The sequence below is a fragment of the Danio rerio genome, chromosome 13 (genome assembly GCF_052040795.2).
Source record: "Danio rerio strain M-AB ecotype USA chromosome 13, GRCz13ab, whole genome shotgun sequence".
In the NCBI taxonomy this organism is placed as follows: Eukaryota; Metazoa; Chordata; class Actinopteri; order Cypriniformes; family Danionidae; genus Danio; species Danio rerio.
In genome coordinates this window covers 4465001-4485000 of record NC_141033.1, presented here as the reverse complement: position 1 = coordinate 4485000, position 20000 = coordinate 4465001, and the positions used below count along the sequence as shown (strand labels likewise).

At 36.4% G+C, this 20000-nt stretch overlaps 1 protein-coding gene across 7 annotated transcripts in view; it reads right to left on the bottom strand.

Moving 5' to 3' along the window:
- The window catches only part of pde10a (phosphodiesterase 10A), a 152623-nt gene that overhangs the window by 65230 nt on the left and 67393 nt on the right, over positions 1-20000 (bottom strand). For all 7 annotated transcript variants that reach the window (XM_087277718.1, XM_087277719.1, XM_087277720.1 and 4 more), the window contains 1 exon segment: positions 8544-8675. In XM_087277718.1, coding sequence (XP_087133844.1) covers positions 8544-8675 — 132 coding nt within the window.

Below are 20000 nucleotides of genomic sequence, written 5' to 3'. Positions count from 1 at the left end.
AATTCCATGTCATCAGCTCCTTTAGAAATATCATCATCAAGGGAAAATCATGATGTGTTCAATACTTATTTCCTCCACTGTATAACAGGTGAGACCCCAGTAGTTTTGTGGTGAAAAAACAATTTGAAATGGGTGAAAATTGATTCAAAAGACAACCGCTGTCCCCTTAATGTGTGCATCCTTCATGAAATATATGTAATTTGCTTGTTTTTTCATATTGGTGTCAAAGTCACCAAACATTAAGATAAAAAAATCCATTGTTTAGGTTTGGTTATCTCATGTTAAAATGATGCCTGGCTCCTTCTGAACCCGTACATCAGCAGGAGGGTTAAGTATAAAAGATGCTACAGGAGGTATACTGCGGGTCACAGTATTTGCAGACGCTGGAACAGAAAGATAGCAAGAGCATCACATGAACTGAAGCCAGCGGCGCTGCTGCTAGTGCTGCCGCTAGCCCTGTAATGACGCTCTCGCATTCACTACAACAGCACAATCATATGATGTCTGGGTATCTCCACAAACTCAAGACACCAGATTAGGACAATCTATTATTAAACTAATCAGTGATCTCACAAGCACACACACTTGTGACCTATCAAAGATGAAGAAAAAAAGTAGAAGATGTTCAGATTTTTACTTGGAATACTATGAAAGCTTTTTCTATTTTGTTTTTATTATTTCAGGATTGAAGCCTTGTGAGCAACATTCTAGGCTTGTCACGATATCTATGGTATACTCTGAGATAGGTATCGTTAAGGTTTTAACGGTATTACTACCTTTATCGATACCACTTATCGGTTCGGTACCTTAACAGTCGGTACTTTTGATAATGTTTTTTTTTTATGAAAAACAACTCTTTATTTTATTATTACGTTTTTAACTAAAAAAAAAAGACAATTGTAAAACAATTAAATACTAATTTTACTGTAAAATAATGTACAATGGTTTGAAGGTAGATGACTTAGTTTTTTACCATTCTTCGGGAGAAAAATCTACATATTTGCCTTTTCTGGCAGAAGTCGGGATCTTTCTTGGTTTCTCGTGCTCCCTGCAGTTGAAAATTCCCTCTTTTAGATGCAAAATGCAGTTAAATATTCAGATAATGTTTAAGATTTTTTATTAACACATTCATATACAGTAAATGAGTTAACAGTGTTTTGGGAGTTACACACATGCACTACGGACTATGCGGACCATACATGCACACATGCACTATATATGTAAATGCAGTGATGTAAAAGCATTTTTAATGTTTAAGATTTATTTAGGCTACTGCAGAAAAAAATACTGTTTTCAATGTAACCGAATGTGTGTTTAACTAATATTACACTAAGGCCCTGTTTACACTAATGCGTTTTAGTTTTGAAACGTATAAGTTTTGCTACGGTTACGCCATCCGTCCACCCAGGCCCACCCAATAAGGAGCTTGGCCCACTCTGGCCCCACATCAGATAACAACAATTTTGTTGTGATTATTTGTGCTCTGTGTTTTTTTTTTTTTCTCTTTCTCTCTCTCTCTTTCTCTCTCTCTCTCTCTCTCGCTTTGTTCTCTCGTATCTGCTTTCATTTTTCTCAGGTTTCATTCATTGGTCGATTCATCTGTCAATCATTTCCTCCCTGGTTAAGTCACTCTGACGTCATATCCAAATGGCAAAAACCACCCGTCATAAAAGCGCGCCAGACCCCTCTCCAGTCCCTTCCTTTCTTTTTCCTGTTGTTTCTGTTGATGTATTGCGTTTAGAAAGAAAAACCCTGTCTGACTATGTATTTTTGATGTTGCCCGTTTCCGTGTGCACGTTATCCATCTGTCATTCATAGACTATATCATTGCATTTCTCATTTACGTTGTTTGCGAGGCTTGGACGAAGCGGACAGGTAAACAGGTCACGTGACATACATCTTGCAACATGTAGAAGTACTATGTTTGGTACATCAGGTTAGGGGCGAGCGCCACCCTTTGTACTTTTTGGGTAGATAAAGTAGATAGATATTATTGGGAAGACTCGTCGTGTGTTTGTTATTTTGGTTCATATACTTAGTTAGTTAGATGCTTCTAGGGAGTTATATATTGTATGGGTTTTGTTTTTCTCTCCTGCTAACTCTCTTGTTTTTCCTGTCGTAAGCTGGTCGCACACCAGAAGCGCCGCTCGGCGACGCCAACGCCACGCAGCACCATGCATTTTAGAATTTTAAACATAGGTTTCTATCAGGGTACACAGATCAGCGCCGCAAGTTTGGGGCTGTCGGCGGCGCCCAGCCACGACTCAGGACGCAGTTTATATTTCAGCCGCGCCACAGATCGACATCTGATTAGTTTCATGTTAAATATCATACAAATGTGCACGTCTGGTGTGTGATACTTTAAACTGTCATGTGCACACCGAGTGGCGCTTCTGGTGTGCGACCTGCTTTAGTGTTTGCCACAATATTGTATTTGTTGTCAATAGTATATTTTTGCCTTACTTTCTTTTGCTTTATCATTGATTAATTCGTTGTTTTGTTCACTTTGGGTGTTGTAAAAAAAGTCAGAGTTTTTGGTATCTACTTTGGTTGTCTTTTGCACTTCATTCATTATTTGTATACATTTCTTTTAATTGCATATAAATGTCAAACCCCATTCCCTAGACTAACATCAGGGGTTTGTAACATTTTTGGGGGCTCGTCCGGGATACTTTAACCCATTTTAAAACAATTAAAATAGAATATTTAGCAGTTTGTTCCGCTGTGGCGACCTCTGAAACAGAGACTAAGCCGAAGGAAAATGAATGAATGGATAAATATAAATATATAAATAATATAAATAATTTTATATAATAATATAAATAATAACATAAATAATAATAAAAATAAATGTGTTTTTAAAATTCGCAGGAACAAATATGAAGCACAAAAAATGTTTGTCGTTTGATCCCACATCCATATGCTTTAGTTAATGGTCAGTGGGAAGAAGACGAAGAAAAAAAAATGCATTGACGTACACAAAGAATTTGTGTGCTAACCTGCATACTAATTTAAAGCACTGCTTGATATGCATCACAAGCCAAGACAAAATCTGGCACACACGGTTTGTAGCGAGACTGATGTTGAAACGGTGCCTGAGAAAAAATCCCGCTGCCCAGCCTGCAGAGCAGAGCCGAGGTTAACCATCAGCCGGCAACCCGAGAGAGAGAGAGAGAGAGAGAGAGAGAGAGAGAGAGAGAGAGAGAGAGAGAGAGAGAGAGAGCGCTGCTGCACTCATGCAGAAAACATTCCCAAAATGCGACACATTCACCCTCCTCCAGCCCCCCTCCCGACCGACTGCATGCCCCTGGAGGTTGGCTCTGACGTCAGTAGCTGAGCTGGGCCGGCCGCCAAGCCTGTGGGCCCTTGATGGATGTGATGGGTCGAGTGGAGCGGGCCGCAGCATGAAGCATGCTGTGCACAGAGAAGCCAGGCCCGCTTAAACAGCCCTAATGACCCATAAGGACCCAGCAGGCCCTCTCTTCCATACTTTCACCAGTGCGCAAAACCTTTAGCCTTCTGCAGCCTGTGATGTTCAGGTTACATACACACAGGCACATGCATAGACGAAGTATACCGATAATGTAGATTTGATAATGCAGTGACAGACTGGCTTCTATCGTACATCCGACTCCATGTGCGACGCAAGTGTTTTCTGCTAGTAGCAGCTTGGTACAGGTCTCATTTCATGTTTTCCAGAAAACAAATGCATTTGGTCTGAAAGAGAGGTGTGTTAAGCTGCATTATTGGCACATTGCTATTTTGAGAAAGCTAGAACAGTGCGCTATTGACCAAGCAAAATCTGCATTTTAAATTGTTGTTGTTTTCCATAGAGCACATTTTTTAAAGAGGTCCAAAACAAGCGTACACGTTGCTTATTACACAGACAGGGATCCACAGCAGCACAGATATATCTATCCAGCATATGTTTTATGCAGCGGATGCCTTTCCAGCTGCAACCCATCACTGGGAAACACCCGTACACTCCCATTCACAGACATACACTACGGACAAGCTTAGCTTACCCAATTCACCTATACTGCATGTCTTTGGACCGTGGGGGAAACCGAAGCACCCAAAGCAATACCACACCAACACAGGGAGAACATGCAAACTCCACACAGAAATGTCAACTGACCAAGCTGGGTTTTGATCCAGCGTCCAGCTTGCTGTGAGGCGATCGTGCCACCCATTGCGCCACCATGACGCCCTAATTAATTCATTCATTCCTTTTCTTTTCAGCTTAGTCCCTTTGTAATCTGGGGTCACCACAGCGGAATGAACCGCCAACTTATCCAGCACATGTGTTTACGCAGCGGATGCCTTTCCAGCTGCAACCCATCACTGGGAAACACCCATACACTCCCATTCACACACATACACTACGGACTATTGAGCTTTCCCAATTCACCTACTGCATGTCTTTAGACTTTGTAGGGGAAACCAGAGCACCTGAAGGAAACCCACGCCAACACAGGGAGAACATGCAAACTTTTACACAGAAACGCCAGCTGACCCAGCTTGGGCTTGAACCATTGATCGTGCTACCCACTGTGCCACCTAATATCTTTAAATAATATTATTTTTAAAAATTAAGAATTAAGATATTATAATCGCAACCTCCTCCCACGCTTTCTTCACCTCGGGTGGCTTGGGTGGAATCCGGGTCCTTCTGTAGGACACAGCAGGCCCTCTCTCCCATACGTTCACCAGTGCACAAAACCTTCTTCTGCAGTGTTGTTCAGGTTACAAACACACAGGGACAAGGACGGAAGAAGTATACTGCTAGTTTTGATTGCAGTTGCAGTGACACGCTGGCTCCTATCATACACATGGCGCAATGCAGTGGCATGAGTGGTGCAACTGTTTCTTCTTTTTTTTTTTTTTTGCTAGTTTCAGCCAAAGACACAAGTAGTAGAATACACAACATGTATCACTCGTATAGTTTTGAATGGGGAAAAGTGTAACGGTCAATATGGCTAATGAAGCCTACTACATGAGCCAATCGTCGATCGCTATATATGGATGATTCTTCAGGGGAGAAGCTTGGACCAGACGTGCTTTTACAACGTTAAGTGGTCAACAAACACACTGGAATCTCAGCAAATACTTGTTTCACAGACATAAGAAATATATCCACATAAAGCTTGACATCTCTACGTTTAAGTGAACTAACTACAGCTTAAAGTTTTTTGGGTTTTGTTATCTGTATGAAATAAACGGGAGGTACAGTCCGTATCCTGATGAGTGCTGCGTTTGGCGTTTTTAGGTGCAAAGATGCATTCTGCATAAATGTCTCCTAAATCCGTGATGATGACTTTGCAGGGAAAACAATGAAAATGTATGCACTACAGTGAATTTCAACGGAACTCTCGTCTCCTCCACCAGCTGTGGGAAAAGCCATTAGAACGACAGATCACGGTGCCCTATTTATGCCAGAGTCCCGTGGAAAAAAATGTAATTGACAGGTGGTCATTTGCTTGTAACTTTATTTATTTATGGTTTGGTTATGGGTAAAGCAAAGACCATGTGGGTCAGGTAGTGAAAACGGTAGGCTACAAATAATTAATTCGTTATGAATTAATTGATATTTAATTATCACCCCTCCTACGACGACGATGCCATCGTCCATCACGATGTTTCACGTTAGACATCGTACGATGCCAAATTGGTCAACATCACTAAACCCTAGTTTGTGCAGCAATATTTTTTGTCTTTTAGTACTTATATTATATAGAAGACTTGCTTTGTTTACCAACTAAAGTGAATCTAATTGGAGTTGTAATTTATACATTAAATAAAAGTTAAAAAGATATTATTTTTCATTTCACATTTTCACATATTAAGGTTTAGCTACGATACTTCCAAAATAATTCAGCAGATATCCGCAGATCTTTACCAAAATTCTCCGCAGAAATGTCACAAAACGTCCGCAGATTCCATCTGGCCCTACCCATAACTCATTAAGAGAACAAGGACAACCATTTTAGACGATGTGCTGGGCACACAGACTGTTTTTTCAATCCTTAAAATAGCAAAATAATGGATTCAGACACACCCTCAGTGGACCTGTGCTGTGCACTTTAGACCAAGTGCTTTGGTGGTTAAAATAGAGCTCTTTATTTTGATGGTTAAACCCACCTACATACTAAATCTAGATAAACTAAGATTTCATATAAACAGACCTCAATTATCTTGACATTTAGAGGCCATTCACACAGAATTCATTTTTCCAATGTGCTACTTTTTTAATGTTTTAATGTTTACACAGCGCTACTCATCAGTGTCAGTTCTAAAGCAGTGGACCAATCAGAAGCACTCTGAGGTGGGGCAAGTGTTGTAAGCTTCTGCTTACAGTAGCAAGTTGGCATGACAACTGTTTTATTTGATGTCTATAAGATGATGGAGGCGCTTTAAGACAAAAATTAATGTCCCAAATGATGCATCTTGTGTTTTTCTGTGTGAATGGCCAATTAAACCGCCTACATACTATATTAAAATAAACAAATTTTTCATATTTTACTGTATAATATTTTTGATGATATTTAAATGGCTTGAATTGACTTCAAGTGCTGCTATGAAACAGAAAAAAGTTAAAAAGAATTGTACCTCTAAATCAAAAAATAATCATGAACTGCTCAGGCTAGCACATGCTGAGAACTCTGATATTATAATAGCACAAGACACATTGTGCCAAAAAAGCATGTTATAATAGCACAAGCCATATCACCAAGGGACAGAATTTGTGCCAAAATACCACAGAATGACTGGACATACAACCATTGACGTCAGCAACAAAAATACGGATAGTATTTTATTCCTTTGCAAAACCTACCATAAGCATATTATGTTATCAAGCCAATTCATTTTGCTTTGCAGCACAATGACACAACCGGTCTCCATCAACTGAGAACCACAGACATGCAGTAAATGATATATATTATTATTTAGGTAACACTTAACAATACGGTTGTATTAGATTATGTTCATTAATGCTTTAGCTAACATGAACTAATGGCAGACAACGACTTTAATCAGCATTACATAATCTTTAATAATGTTAACTATGATTGCATCGCTTTACATTAACAATCTAATTAGTAAATGTTTGTTCGGCAATGCTAAACCTTTATGTAAACTAAACATATATTAGTTAATGAATTAGTTAACATGAACAAATGTTAATAACACATTTGATAATGTTTGAGTAGTGAACACTTTACAATAAGGTTCCTAATTCCCTTACCAAATGCTTTGCTAATGATAAATCATGTTAGTAAAGTCCACAAATATGAATAACATGCCTATTATGGAGTGGTAAAGTTGAAACCTCAGCTTCAGCTTGTATGTTAGTTATGTTTAAACATGTTTATGTTAAACATGATTTATCAGTAACAAAGCGTTTGTTAACGAAACCTTATAGTAGAGAGTAAACTACTCCGTTATATAATGTGGTACCAACTTTTGTTCATTTTCATAGTATTTAATTATGTTCATAGTATTTATTTATGTTAAATTATGTATTAATTAACACAATATATGTTTAGTTAACATTAACGAATGCTTAACAGATGTGTTGTTCACTGCTAATTCATGTTAACTATAGCGTTAACTAACATTATTACACGGCTGACTGGAATATTTTGATTTGGTCAATCGTGACATTCCAAGCTATGTCATTTCCAGATAACAACCCCTAAATAACACAGGCTCATCCAGGAACTTCAAATCAACTTGACCACCAGTGAATACATTCAAATCCATATACTTACACCTCTATACATATGTATATGATTGTTACTCCACTGTTTTTAACTGTTTTTGACTGTTTGGCGCCATCTTGTGACTGAATAATGAGCAGGTTAGTGTATACTTCATCAGCCGTTTTCATTTCAATCAGCTTTATGTTTTTGACTGTTTGGTGTCATCTTGTGACTGAATAATGAGCAGGTTAGTGTCTACTCCATCACTTGTTTTAGTTTCAATCAGCTTTATGTCTCTGACTGTTTGGCGCCATCTTGTGACTAAATAATGCACAAGTTAGTGTATACTCCATCAGCTGTTTTCGTTTCTGTCAGCTTTGTGTTTTTGACTTTTTGGCGCTTCTTGTGACTGAATAATGCACAGGTTAGTGTATACTCCATCAGCTGTTTTTGTTTTTGACAGTTGGACACCATCTTGCGAATGAAAAATGTGCAGGTTACTGTACGCTCCATCAGCTGTTTTCGGTTCTGTTAGCTTTGCATTTAATTAAATGATTAAATTAGTACAGTTCAGAACAATGTTTCTGGGCTAATTATTATTAATTTTGTGGCAAGTGGCCGTGTATTAAGCAGGAAAAAGTACATGAGGAATGGTTATTTTCACAGAATAAAGCCCTTCAGACTTATGCAACAATGCTCATATATTACAACATAGGCCTTATTCAGCGATAATAACCTCCAAAATTTACTTTATTCTTAACTTATCTAATACAACCTTCTTGTAACATGTTACCGAGGTTTCTGTATCAGAATATTCTAGCACATGTCCGTGAGTGGTACCTGCAGGCTGAGTGCTGCTTTTCCGCTTCAGCCATCTGTCCACCGTCTCCGAGCTCACGCTCTCCAGCACAAACTCATCCAGCATCTGCGGGTGGAGGGAGAGATAAGCCTTCACTTTCTCATCCGTCAGACCTGGAACAGAGTGATCAAGATTAGTTTCTTCCTCTCACGCTCATTCAAAAAAATAGAGCATTCGCTGATTGAGAAAATATCAGGATCTCGTCAATAAATGCCCACTGGAAGTCTACATGAAGCTATTAAATGACTTCAGAATGCAAAATTAAACTAGCTCATCTTTTTTTTTTTACTTTTTATTCCTTTATCCTGGCATTTAACATAATATCTCCCTAATAGTGCTTAACAGAAGTGAGGACATACTATTGGAGAAAACTATTGAAGTTTATTACAACAAAACAAGCACTTCTGGGTGAATCAAGATATTTAAATTCACCATGAAATTAAATTAACCTGTTTTATTTCTACTGAATTTTGCAATATTTATTTATATCCAACGTATTAATTTTTATATTTTTTGTGACATGTCAGTCATAATAGGGAAGAAACTAATTTTGAGATGAATTTAAGTAGATTTTTTATAATGTAATGTCATTATAACAGTAGTTACCGTATTTTAAAAAGAAAGATTAATTAAAAAAAAAAGTTGCTTCCTCATTTACTCACACCCAAGTGTCTTTAATCTCTTATAAATCTCTTTTTTTTCTGTTAAACACAAAACAATATATTCAGAGGAATGTTGGAAACCAGCATCCAAAGTAGGAATAAAAACACTATGGAGGTCAATTGTTGCTGCTTTCCAGCATTCTTCAAAATATCTAATTTTATGTTCAAAATAGACAAGTGGGGGCAGCACGGTGGCCAATGGGGAGCACAATTGCTTCACAGCAATAAGGTAGCTGGTTCAAGCCCCGGCTGGGTCAGTTGGCATTTCTGTGTGAAGTTTCCCCGTGTTTGCTTGGGTTTCCTCCGGGTGCTCCGGTTTCCCCCACAGTCCAAAGACATGTGCTGTAGGTGAATTGGGTAAGCTAAATCCGTAGTGTATGCGTGTCAATGAGTGTGTATGGATGTTTCCCAGTGATGGGTTGCAGCTGGAAGGGTATCCGCTGCATATCCGCTAAAACATATGCAGGATAAGTTGGCGGTTCATTCTGCTGTGGCGACCCCAGATTAATAAAGGGACTAAGCCGAAAAGAAAATGAAATGAAAGAAACAAGTGGAGGCAAGTACATTTAACCTCTTAAGGCCCAAAGTGTTTTTTACATGCATTTTTTATTTCTCTTTGCTATTTGGGCTTATTGGATCCTAATTAGAATAAAAACCTAAGAATCGTCTTTTGATTTGATGTATTTTTGGAAAAAATTTATGTCCATATATGTGGACTTGTGGTCTGAATTTACATAAAACACTTTCCTGACTGTTTTGTGATGCATATTTAACAAAGAAAATTTTTGAAAATGTTTTGACAATCAGAGAGTAAAAACACCATTTTTCCCTATTTTGGACAGTTAAAAATATTGTTTGGGACATATTTATAGGCTGCAAAACAGTTGCAAGATGACACTGTATGTCTGTAACAAAATATAAAACATTCAAAGTATTTTAAATAGCCAATTATGAGCTAAAATTTTAAACAGAATTTTAAACTTTGGGTGAACTATCCATTTAAGGAGTTTGTTTTTCGATTTAAGCTATATTGTAAAATATAATCAGAATTAATACATGGTTTTGTCTTATTTAAAATGGCAAAATATATTTATTCCTGCCCACATCGAAGTGTATAATGACCATTGGTGTGCTGAGGTTCTGCAGAGCTCAGGGACCATTACCAATATTCAATATAAAGGTGCTGTATGTAAGTTTTTGACTCTTCTAAAGCATAAAAATACCATAATATGTTTGCAGATATTTAAGAAACATGCTAAGTGAACATTCTTGTTTATCTGAAAAACAATACTGAAGTTCTGCTTTAAAAAAGGCTGTTACGCGCCGGATGGTCTATCTTTATTTTAATCCCTACAACCCGCCCAATGCCAGTTTAGCCAATTATATTTCAGCACCCCGCATTGCCTTGGTGGAAAACAGCGTATTTCATTCATTCAGTCAGAAAGCCTCTCGAAGTTTGTATCCGTGACTGAAAGGAGAACTCTGATGGACAGTAGCAGAGCCCAAAATGAGACGCAGATTCAGAGTTCCACATGAGGAAATTAATAATAAGCTAATAATTTAAATATTATGAAGGTAAACATTAGGTGAGCAGGTTATATTGTATGTGTCCTAACAACACTCTACATGCCAAGATTTGCAGTGATGACAGTTTGGCTGTTTGTACCAGACGAAACAGGACAGAAATGTAAATACAGCCATTCCGAATAGTGCACTCACTGCACCCCAGCAAAATGGTAATGTTTATAATCTAATTAATACATATTAAACTTTTTTTAACATTATTAAATGTAGATGCTTAATCATTGATATGTGTTTACTTGCACTGAGTCTCAGTTCTAAAGTTCAATGTCAAAGTGTTTATTTTCAAGATCTCAGGTGAACTATCTGCTGCTGCTTTCAGTAGTATGGCAATAAATGTCATGTAAAATGACATTCAAACTCACATTATTAGCATTTAACACTGAATAAAGCACATGAAGTGTACCTGAGGTGATCATTGTCAGTTTATCCTGTTGTTCAGCTGCAAGAAAAAGAAGCCGTTTCTAGAATCTAAATTTCAGGTGTTGGTTAGGACAAAAACTCCTTTTGATAAGAAAAATATTACTTCTGTCAGGTGCTGTTGCTTTTATTCAGAACATGACTTAAATCAGCCTTTAGGCTCGATAGTCAGGCACATTCCTGTTGATGTCATAAATCTGGCAACCTGCACTTGCATTTGTATTGAACAAGGTTCAACCACTGCCTGTCAAACCTACATACTGCACCTTTAATGTGTATAGTTCAGGGAGTACAGGCACAGTAAGAAAATGGAGATGCAGAAAGAAGATGGACACACTGACTGTGTTTAATAGTAAGTTAAGTGTTTTGAAAGCTCACTAAGTGTTGTTGTTTATAGTCTCTGTTGTCAGGCCAAACATCGATTTACTGGACCACTCCTGAAGGAAAGCACATTTTGGTGAGTTAACAACAAAGCATCCGGTCTTTGAGGGTAATTTTAATTTAGTTTTTTTTTGTTTTGAAAGTAACTTAACTGCTAGATTGACAGAAATCCTCTTTCAATGCTTAAAACAAAGTTAAAAGTGCAGATGGGAGCTTTGCGTCAATGGAAATTTGGACCTCCAGAAACTTTAATTAAATATCCCTTGGCTTCTTTTCATATAAATGCCACGATTGAGTGTATTGAAACCAAACAGTTTGAGCATATGTGCGTCTTGACTTAATGTGCAAACTCGGGGGTAACACAGCTGGAAGGCATGTGTTTCACACTATACAAACACACACACCACACAAAGACAAAACACACACACACATTTTAGCAGTAAGACATTGAGACCCAAGCTAGCCCACAAAAGCTTCCACAAACAGACAAAGGGTAGTGAGAGGCTACAGACTGTTTTGGTGCACAACAACAAAAAGACAAAACAGATGAGAATGGCAGAGCTTCCACTCTTTGAACCCTTAAACCAAACCAGATGTCTGAGGAGTATTCATATGCATACGCATCCACGCATAAGTCACATAGCTGGCTGAGGTCGCACTACAAGTATGGAGCTTAAAATATGCCAAAACAATCTGAATTTGAAGTGTGTTCATTTGAATTATTAACAGTTGTACTTTAATTAAACTGAATATTATGTGACTTTAAAATTAGTTTTAAATTATTTAATTTGAAGATTGAACATCTGGGGCGCCATGGTAGCTCAGTGGTTAGCTTTGTCGCCTCACAGCAACAAGGTTCAAGTCCCGGCTGGGTCAGTTAGCGTTTCTGTGCGGAGTTTGCATGTTCTGCCCGTGTTGGTGTGGGTTTCCTCCGGATGCTCAGATTTCCCTTACAATAGAGCTGTGTGATTAATCCAAATCAAATCACAATCACGATTTGAAACATTGCGATTAGCAAATCGCAAAAGGCAGCGATATAAAATGTTTATGATTTATATAATTTCCTCCATCCTGCCGTCTGTGACAGTCTTAAATAGCCAATTGAGTAAGCACACTTTCATTCTGGCCAATCAGAACTGCACAACCGAACTATGCAGACCGCCCACAATAAAACAAACAAACAATGATGGCGTCTGCCGCTTCAGAAGCATTAATAGATGAATTCATATTAATGAAAAACGGCATATCTGTAATATGGGAATATTTTGGTTTCAAAGTCCAAAGGTCATTTGTAAGAGCTGTCGCAGAATTTTGCCACAGCATGAGGACATACGAAAACCAGCACCTAAAAAAGCACCACAGGCGGCTATATGAGAAGCACCTTGCTGAAAATTCAACTAAAAGTATTGCTAGTGACTTAATCTAGCGTGCAACAGCAAAGTACCATTTCAGAGTTGTTTGCAGCTTTTACACCATATGAAAAACATCACTAAGGCACCAGGAGATAAATAACACCGTAACTCACTACTGTTGGCTCTAGAGAAAATTTTAATCTTTATTTAAAAAAATGTAATCTAATTTAAAAGTTTAATTTCTGAATATTTATAAACAAACTCGAATAAAAGTTGTTAGTTAATATCTTTTCAGTTCCTATTTTGCAATTCAGCAGTAAGAAGTTACGATACAGAACATTGAGCTGAAGCTTCACTGCAAAATTAAATGGCAAATCAAATCAAAACCGCAATATCTGTTTAAAATAATTAAATAAATAAATAAAAATTTATTAATTAATTAAAAAATAAATTAATAAAAATTGAAATTAAAATCACAATTAGATATTTTCCCTAAATCGCACAGCCCTACCCCAAAATATATATTGAGTGGCCAAATTTTTTTAAGTCATGTCCATGTATTGCATGATAAGCCAATATATTAATTATTGGCTTAACTACACTGTAAAAAAACTAAAAAAAACTAAACAAAGTTGACTCAACTTGAAATTTTAAGGCAACAAACTTCAGGACATTTTTAGGTTAACTCAACTTAAATCAAGTCAAGAGAAGAAACTTAGTTGAAAGTTGAGTCAAAAATGTCCTGAAGTTTGTTGCCTTAAAATTTCAAGTTGAGTCAATTTTGTTTTTTACAGTGTAGGTTGATTAGTTTTAGTTAGGGTTGTAACGGTATGAATTTTTTACGGTATGATAATCGTCTAAAACAATACCACGGTTTGACGGTTTCGCGGTATACGGTATGTTACAAATGTTACAAAATAATAGATTAGTGAAGCAAATTTGACTTTTTACAAATAATATATTTTTTAGTTACTATAAACAACACCACTTACAAAGAACAAATAAAAATAAGAAAATAATAAATAATGTGTCAAAGTCCAAATAAAGTCCAAATAAACATGGTGCAAATCCTCAGTAAAAAATATATAAATATGTACTATACTATAAATAGTTACATAACGAAACTAGATTCAATATGGAACATCCTTAGGTTTTATGTGCCAGCATGGATATGGTTGTCTATCGATATGGATTTGGATGTGGTTGTATGCAATGCAGACAAACAGCTGCATCTTCATTTGCGTCTTTTGAAAACAGCAAGAGCAGCAGTTCGTCTTTGCTGTGTCACTGTTTTGTCATGTTTCTGTGCTGCTGTGCATGCAAAAGTACTTAGTATGAGAATTATTTCATGCAAAACTTTTTTTTTTTTTGCGTTTTATTTAGCCGCGCATAAATGTATGCCTATCTCTCATTCCGTGTTGTTCAAAAAGCTTGGTCCACAAACAAAAGCGAAACCTATGCTTATTGGTTGTGATATAGCGAGTTTGAACCAATCTGGGCATGGAGGAGGGACAATGCATCAATGTATCATGTCTGATTTGTCCGGAGACACAGTGACGAGCGTTTCTTTGTCAAATCAGCGTTGTCAAATGTTGATGACGTAACCGCACTGATTCCGGAGCCTCTGAAAGTCCTCGAATGTTATGTGATACAGCACTGGAAAGCTGAGACTCTCTTCTTTATGCCAATCTTTGAATTGTATGAATCGGATCAGCGGATCAAAAGTTATTAAACATTTAAGAGCAATACTTATTTTTAGCCGCGGGCGGCTCTCTCGGTCTTTAAGGGTTAAAACCGTTGATATGCAATTGTTCATGGTATGATAATCGTGCACGTTCAAATCGTGGTAAACCTTCATACCGGTATATTGTTACAACCCTAGTTTTAGTACACAAGATTGGGTTACTTAGCCAAGTCATCAGTCAACAGCGATTTGTTCTGTAGCCAATAAAAATAAAGGGGGCAGTTTTTGATTCAAAATTTGATTTTTAAAATAAAAAACTGCAGTTATTCCAAACAAACTTAGATAAATAAGAATTTATCTAGAAAGAATATATATATATATATATATATATATATATATATATATATATATATATATATATGAGCAATTCCGTGCAAATGTCAAGTTTTCACCAAAATTTGGAAACAGTTTCTGGATTTTTTGTGTAAGTAAGTATTTTACAGTACTTTGGAAAATCAAATAGAATAGTTTGAAAATACAGACAGAGACATTTTTGAGTATTTCTAAAGTCACAGAAGTGGCACGTTCACATCTGTCACATCCATAACGGAGAGCTGTCACATCCATAACAAAACTTTTACCTCATTAATGTAAAAATATTAAATGAAATTAAATCAATCATTTTTGTTTTATAGAGAGCCAACTCATATCCTTTAGATTAGCATTGTTTCTTTTGGGTAGTGCAGTTTAATTCACAGAATTTCTACAAAGTATGTTGTACACTGTAAACCTGCAGACTTTTTTGTCACATCCGTAACGCATGTTTATTTTCCTCATTTAAAGTACAAAACATGTTAACAGACTGATATTTTTCTGATCGCAGAACTCTGTGGTCAGTTGTTCTGGAAAATATAAACAAAAGTTTCAATATAATGTTAACTTTACTGCAAATGTCAAATCCGTGCTGGAATTGCTCATATATATATATATATATATATATATATATATATATATATATATATATATATATATATATATATATAATAGGAAATACTGTAAAAAAAAAAAAAAAAGTCTTTGCTCTGTTAAACATCAAAAAATAACAAAAATTTCACAAGAGTGCTAATGAGTGTGCCTTCAGCTGTATACGGTCAAATCAAGTTCAAATAAGTACCCTTTGAATATTGAACAATTATAAACATTTTAACAGAAATAGGTTAAATTATAACACAGGAATAATAATTAATTAAACACTATAAATGCCAAAAGCAATAATTTTAAGCAATATTTTTTGACTTGTTTTTGATATTTTGATATTCTTTGATATTTTGATATTGAACAAACCATCGTTATACAAGGACTTGCTTAAATACCTTAACTTGTCTAATTGACTTGCCAAGTTAAGGTATTAGAAATGAGTTTTTAAAACTATTATGTTTAGAAATATGTTGAAAAATATATATATATTGTATATATTGTAACATTAACGTAATTACAGAAGATGATTTAAACAACTATTTGGAAAGAATTAATAATTTAACATTATAATTTAATTGTTTGTGACAATTTTTGTAGGGAGTGTGCTTATTAAATATAATAAACAAATTACAAGCAAAAACAATGAATGCAATACAACGATGCAAATGAAATTATCAGTGCTTTATAGTTTTTCTAGAGTCACACACCTTAAAAATAAATTCTTTCCCTCTGTTAGGGTTCAACCTTGCTTGTGTTATGAACTGTTTCCTGGTTAATTACAATCTCACATTGCAGATCTTACAATGTGACTATTGCATATTCACACATTGCCATATCGATGCTGAAACGATACATTGTGCAGCCCTAATTTGACTCCATTCACTGTAATCACTGTAAAAACACAGACACCCTGTAGACACCTTTTTTTAATCTGTCTAAAGCCTTTAGAATTATCCATCACATTTTTTGTTCAGTAATAAATGATGGAAAATGTACAGCAAAAGCAACCTTTGATAGCCGGGTTTAGCTCAGGGGAGAAAAACACGTTGATGTATGGAGGCGCAGGTCTGAATACGCAGAAAGAGAGAGAGTGAGAGAGCGACAGTGAAAGAGAAAAACAGGAGGGGGCCGGGGGGCTGCTGCCGACTGACGCTGTCCAGACACGAGACACAGCTCTTCAGGAGCGCAAACGCCTCACGAGACTCCCAGAGCCAGTGCTGACGCACACGGGCAGAAAACACTGCTACATAAATCACACACTAGAGGGGACGCAGACACACAGGCTGAGTGCGAGAAGAGAGAAATTACACTCGCCGACCTTCTGTGAGGTTTCCAACAGCATCCGCTCGCTCAGACTTTACATATACGGTTGAAGTCAGAATTATAAGCCCTCCTGAATATTTTTCCACCCAATTTCTGTTTAAAAAAAAAGACCTAATAGTTTTAATAACTCATTTCTAATAACTGATTTCTTTTATCTTTGCCATGATGACAGCACAGAATATTTTACTAGATATTTTTCAAGCCACTAATATTCAGCTTAAAGTGACATGTAAAGGCTTATCTATGTTAATTAGGTAAAAGTTAAGTACATCATTGTATAATGATGGTTTGTTCTGTAGACAATTAAAAAAATACCTTAAGGGGGCTAAAATATTGACCCTTAAATGGTGTTTAAAAATTAAAAACTGCTTTTATTCTAGCCAAAATAAAGCAAATAAGACTTTCTCCAGAAGTAAAAAATATTATAGAAAATACTGTGAAAAAAATTATTTTATCTTTGCCATGATGACAGCACAAAATATTTTACTAGATATTTTTCAAGCCACTAATATTCAGCTTAAAGTGACATGTAAAGGCTGAACTAGGTTAATAGGTAAAAGTTAAGTACATCATTGTATAATGATGGTTTGTTCTGTAGACAATTAAAAAAAAACCTTAAGGGGGCTAAAATATTGACCCTTAAATGGTGTTTAAAAATTAAAAACTGCTTTTATTCTAGCCAAAATAAAGCAAATAAGACTTTCTCCAGAAGTAAAAAATATTATAGAAAATACTGTGAAAAAAATTCTTGCAGTGCTAAACATCCTTTGGGAAATACTTGAAAAAAAAAATGTGAATAATTTTGACTTAGCACCCAAAAAAACTGCTGTTTTCTTCATTATATTTAGTGTTATTGTTATAACATATTAATAAGCATTTAATTAATATAAATTCAGTCATTTTGTAGACTTCTAAAAGTCACATCTGAGGTGTGACTTGCTTTATGCATTGTAAGGGTGTTTTCACCCCTGTGGATCGATTCATTTGTTCCGAAATTAGGGTTTAAAATTGTTACAATGTTGCTCATTGGTCTTGGTGCGGTTCGCTTTCACACGGCAAAGAGTTCCATGGTTTATTTTGCAGAGTCCCGCTCAGCTGTCATGCGTCCTTATTTTAATTTATGACAAAAAGCAATAGTACAATACAAGCGAAATGCTGTGCTTTATTTTTGGATGGTGAAACCAAATATAAATAAGGAGGTAAGACTTTCTCATACAGAGCCGTCGGCTAGAATGATGCATTATAGGATTTACATTAGAGACAAATAACAGATAAATGAAGACTGCTGTTCGGTCAATTTTCCCGATGGATAAACAGCTCCCAGTATTAGTTCTGCATGCTTTCACTTTCGTATTTGATGTGAAACGCACATTTACCGGTAGAAATGACCTCCCGCCCTACTTATAATTGTCTCTTCATATAGCTGATAATCCTAATAAATATCCATAATACGATGTAATATAGCCTGGTTCGGATTGTATTGCTTTCTCATTACAATTGATCTGCTCCAGAGTTCACCTCATTCAGGCAATCTCGGACTGATTGTTTTGGTGCGGATCCGAACACGATTGCTGGATTCACATATGCCAAATGAACCGTGCTAAATGGGGAAATGCGCCAGGTTCCAAAACACAAGTCTAGGTCACCCCAGTGACAGCTCGCACACCTTTATTTTTGAGAGTGTACGGGCAATTCAGTTTACCCAATTCACCTGTAGTGTATGTGTTTGTACTGTTTGGGAATCCAGAGCACATAGGGAGAACATGCAAACTCCACACAGAAATGCAAACTGCCCCCGCTGGGACTCAAACCAGCAACCTTCTTGCTCTGAGGCGACAGTGCTAACCACTGAGCCACCATGCCTCCCTGACTTGCATATTAAAGATAGATAAATATATGTATTCGAATAGAAAATGCACATTAGCGTTAATTCTGCACACACTATTGTGGATTTTAGTCACAGATCTTGACGTTGAAAACCCCAAATGAGTCACCCCTTCTTAAAATACGTCCTCTCATTATCCTAGTCCTCTTTTGAAGGCTGCGTAATAGAAAAAGTAGGGCACTTATCTACAACCCTGTGGCACCCCATTACAAAGTCCACCTTGCAGTGCTCCTGTGCTGTTTTATCCACTGTTTGTTGTGTTACGAGAAAAATGAGCTGTAACAAATATTAGTGGTCTAATCACATGCAACATCATCAAAGCTTCAGCACGCATCACATGACGCCAGAGATCAGAACAGCAAACCAAAGAAACAGCCCAAAACCACAAAGCACTCAAGACTCACCACCCTTTCTGTCCCGGCGTAACACTTTAAACAGCCAATAGCGATCACTGGACCGCTTTGCCTCATGGGTTTTTTTTTTCTCCACAAAGACAAAAACAACCTCTTTCACTTCCCTATACAGAACTGAACTGAACTTTGATGAATGTTTTCGCATCAAGCTGGAATCGACATCAGATTTAGTTTCTGTTACACTTGTTGAGACAAAGACAAATTCTTAGAAATATGAAGTAATATAAAAGTTGAAGACATATACAGCTGATTCAGAATTATTAGCCCCCTGTGCATTTTTCCCCCAGTTGCCGTTTCAAGAGTTCGCCCTTAACTGATGATTGAATATGGAGCTTGTTTGGCATGCTGTCCTGGGAGAGAGACCTGAACTTGTGAGATCCTCGAGTCCAGGGCTCCCTCCCGTTGCAGGGCGAGAGGGGAGTCCGAGTTCAGGTAGGTCTCGAGAACTCCCCTGCTTGATAATGTTGGAAGTAGATTAATGCTTTGAAGTGTCTATGCTGTCAATTTAGATTTGTCAATTTACTTATGTTACATGTTTTGGTAATTATTATTATTATTATTATTGTTATTATTATTATTGTTATAATAATAATAATAATTATTATTATTATTATAATTATTATTATTATCATTATTTGTATTATTATTATTATTATTATTATTATTATTATTATAGTTATTATTATTATTATTATTATTATTATTTGTATTATTATTATTATTATTATAGTTATTATTATTATTATTATTATTATTATT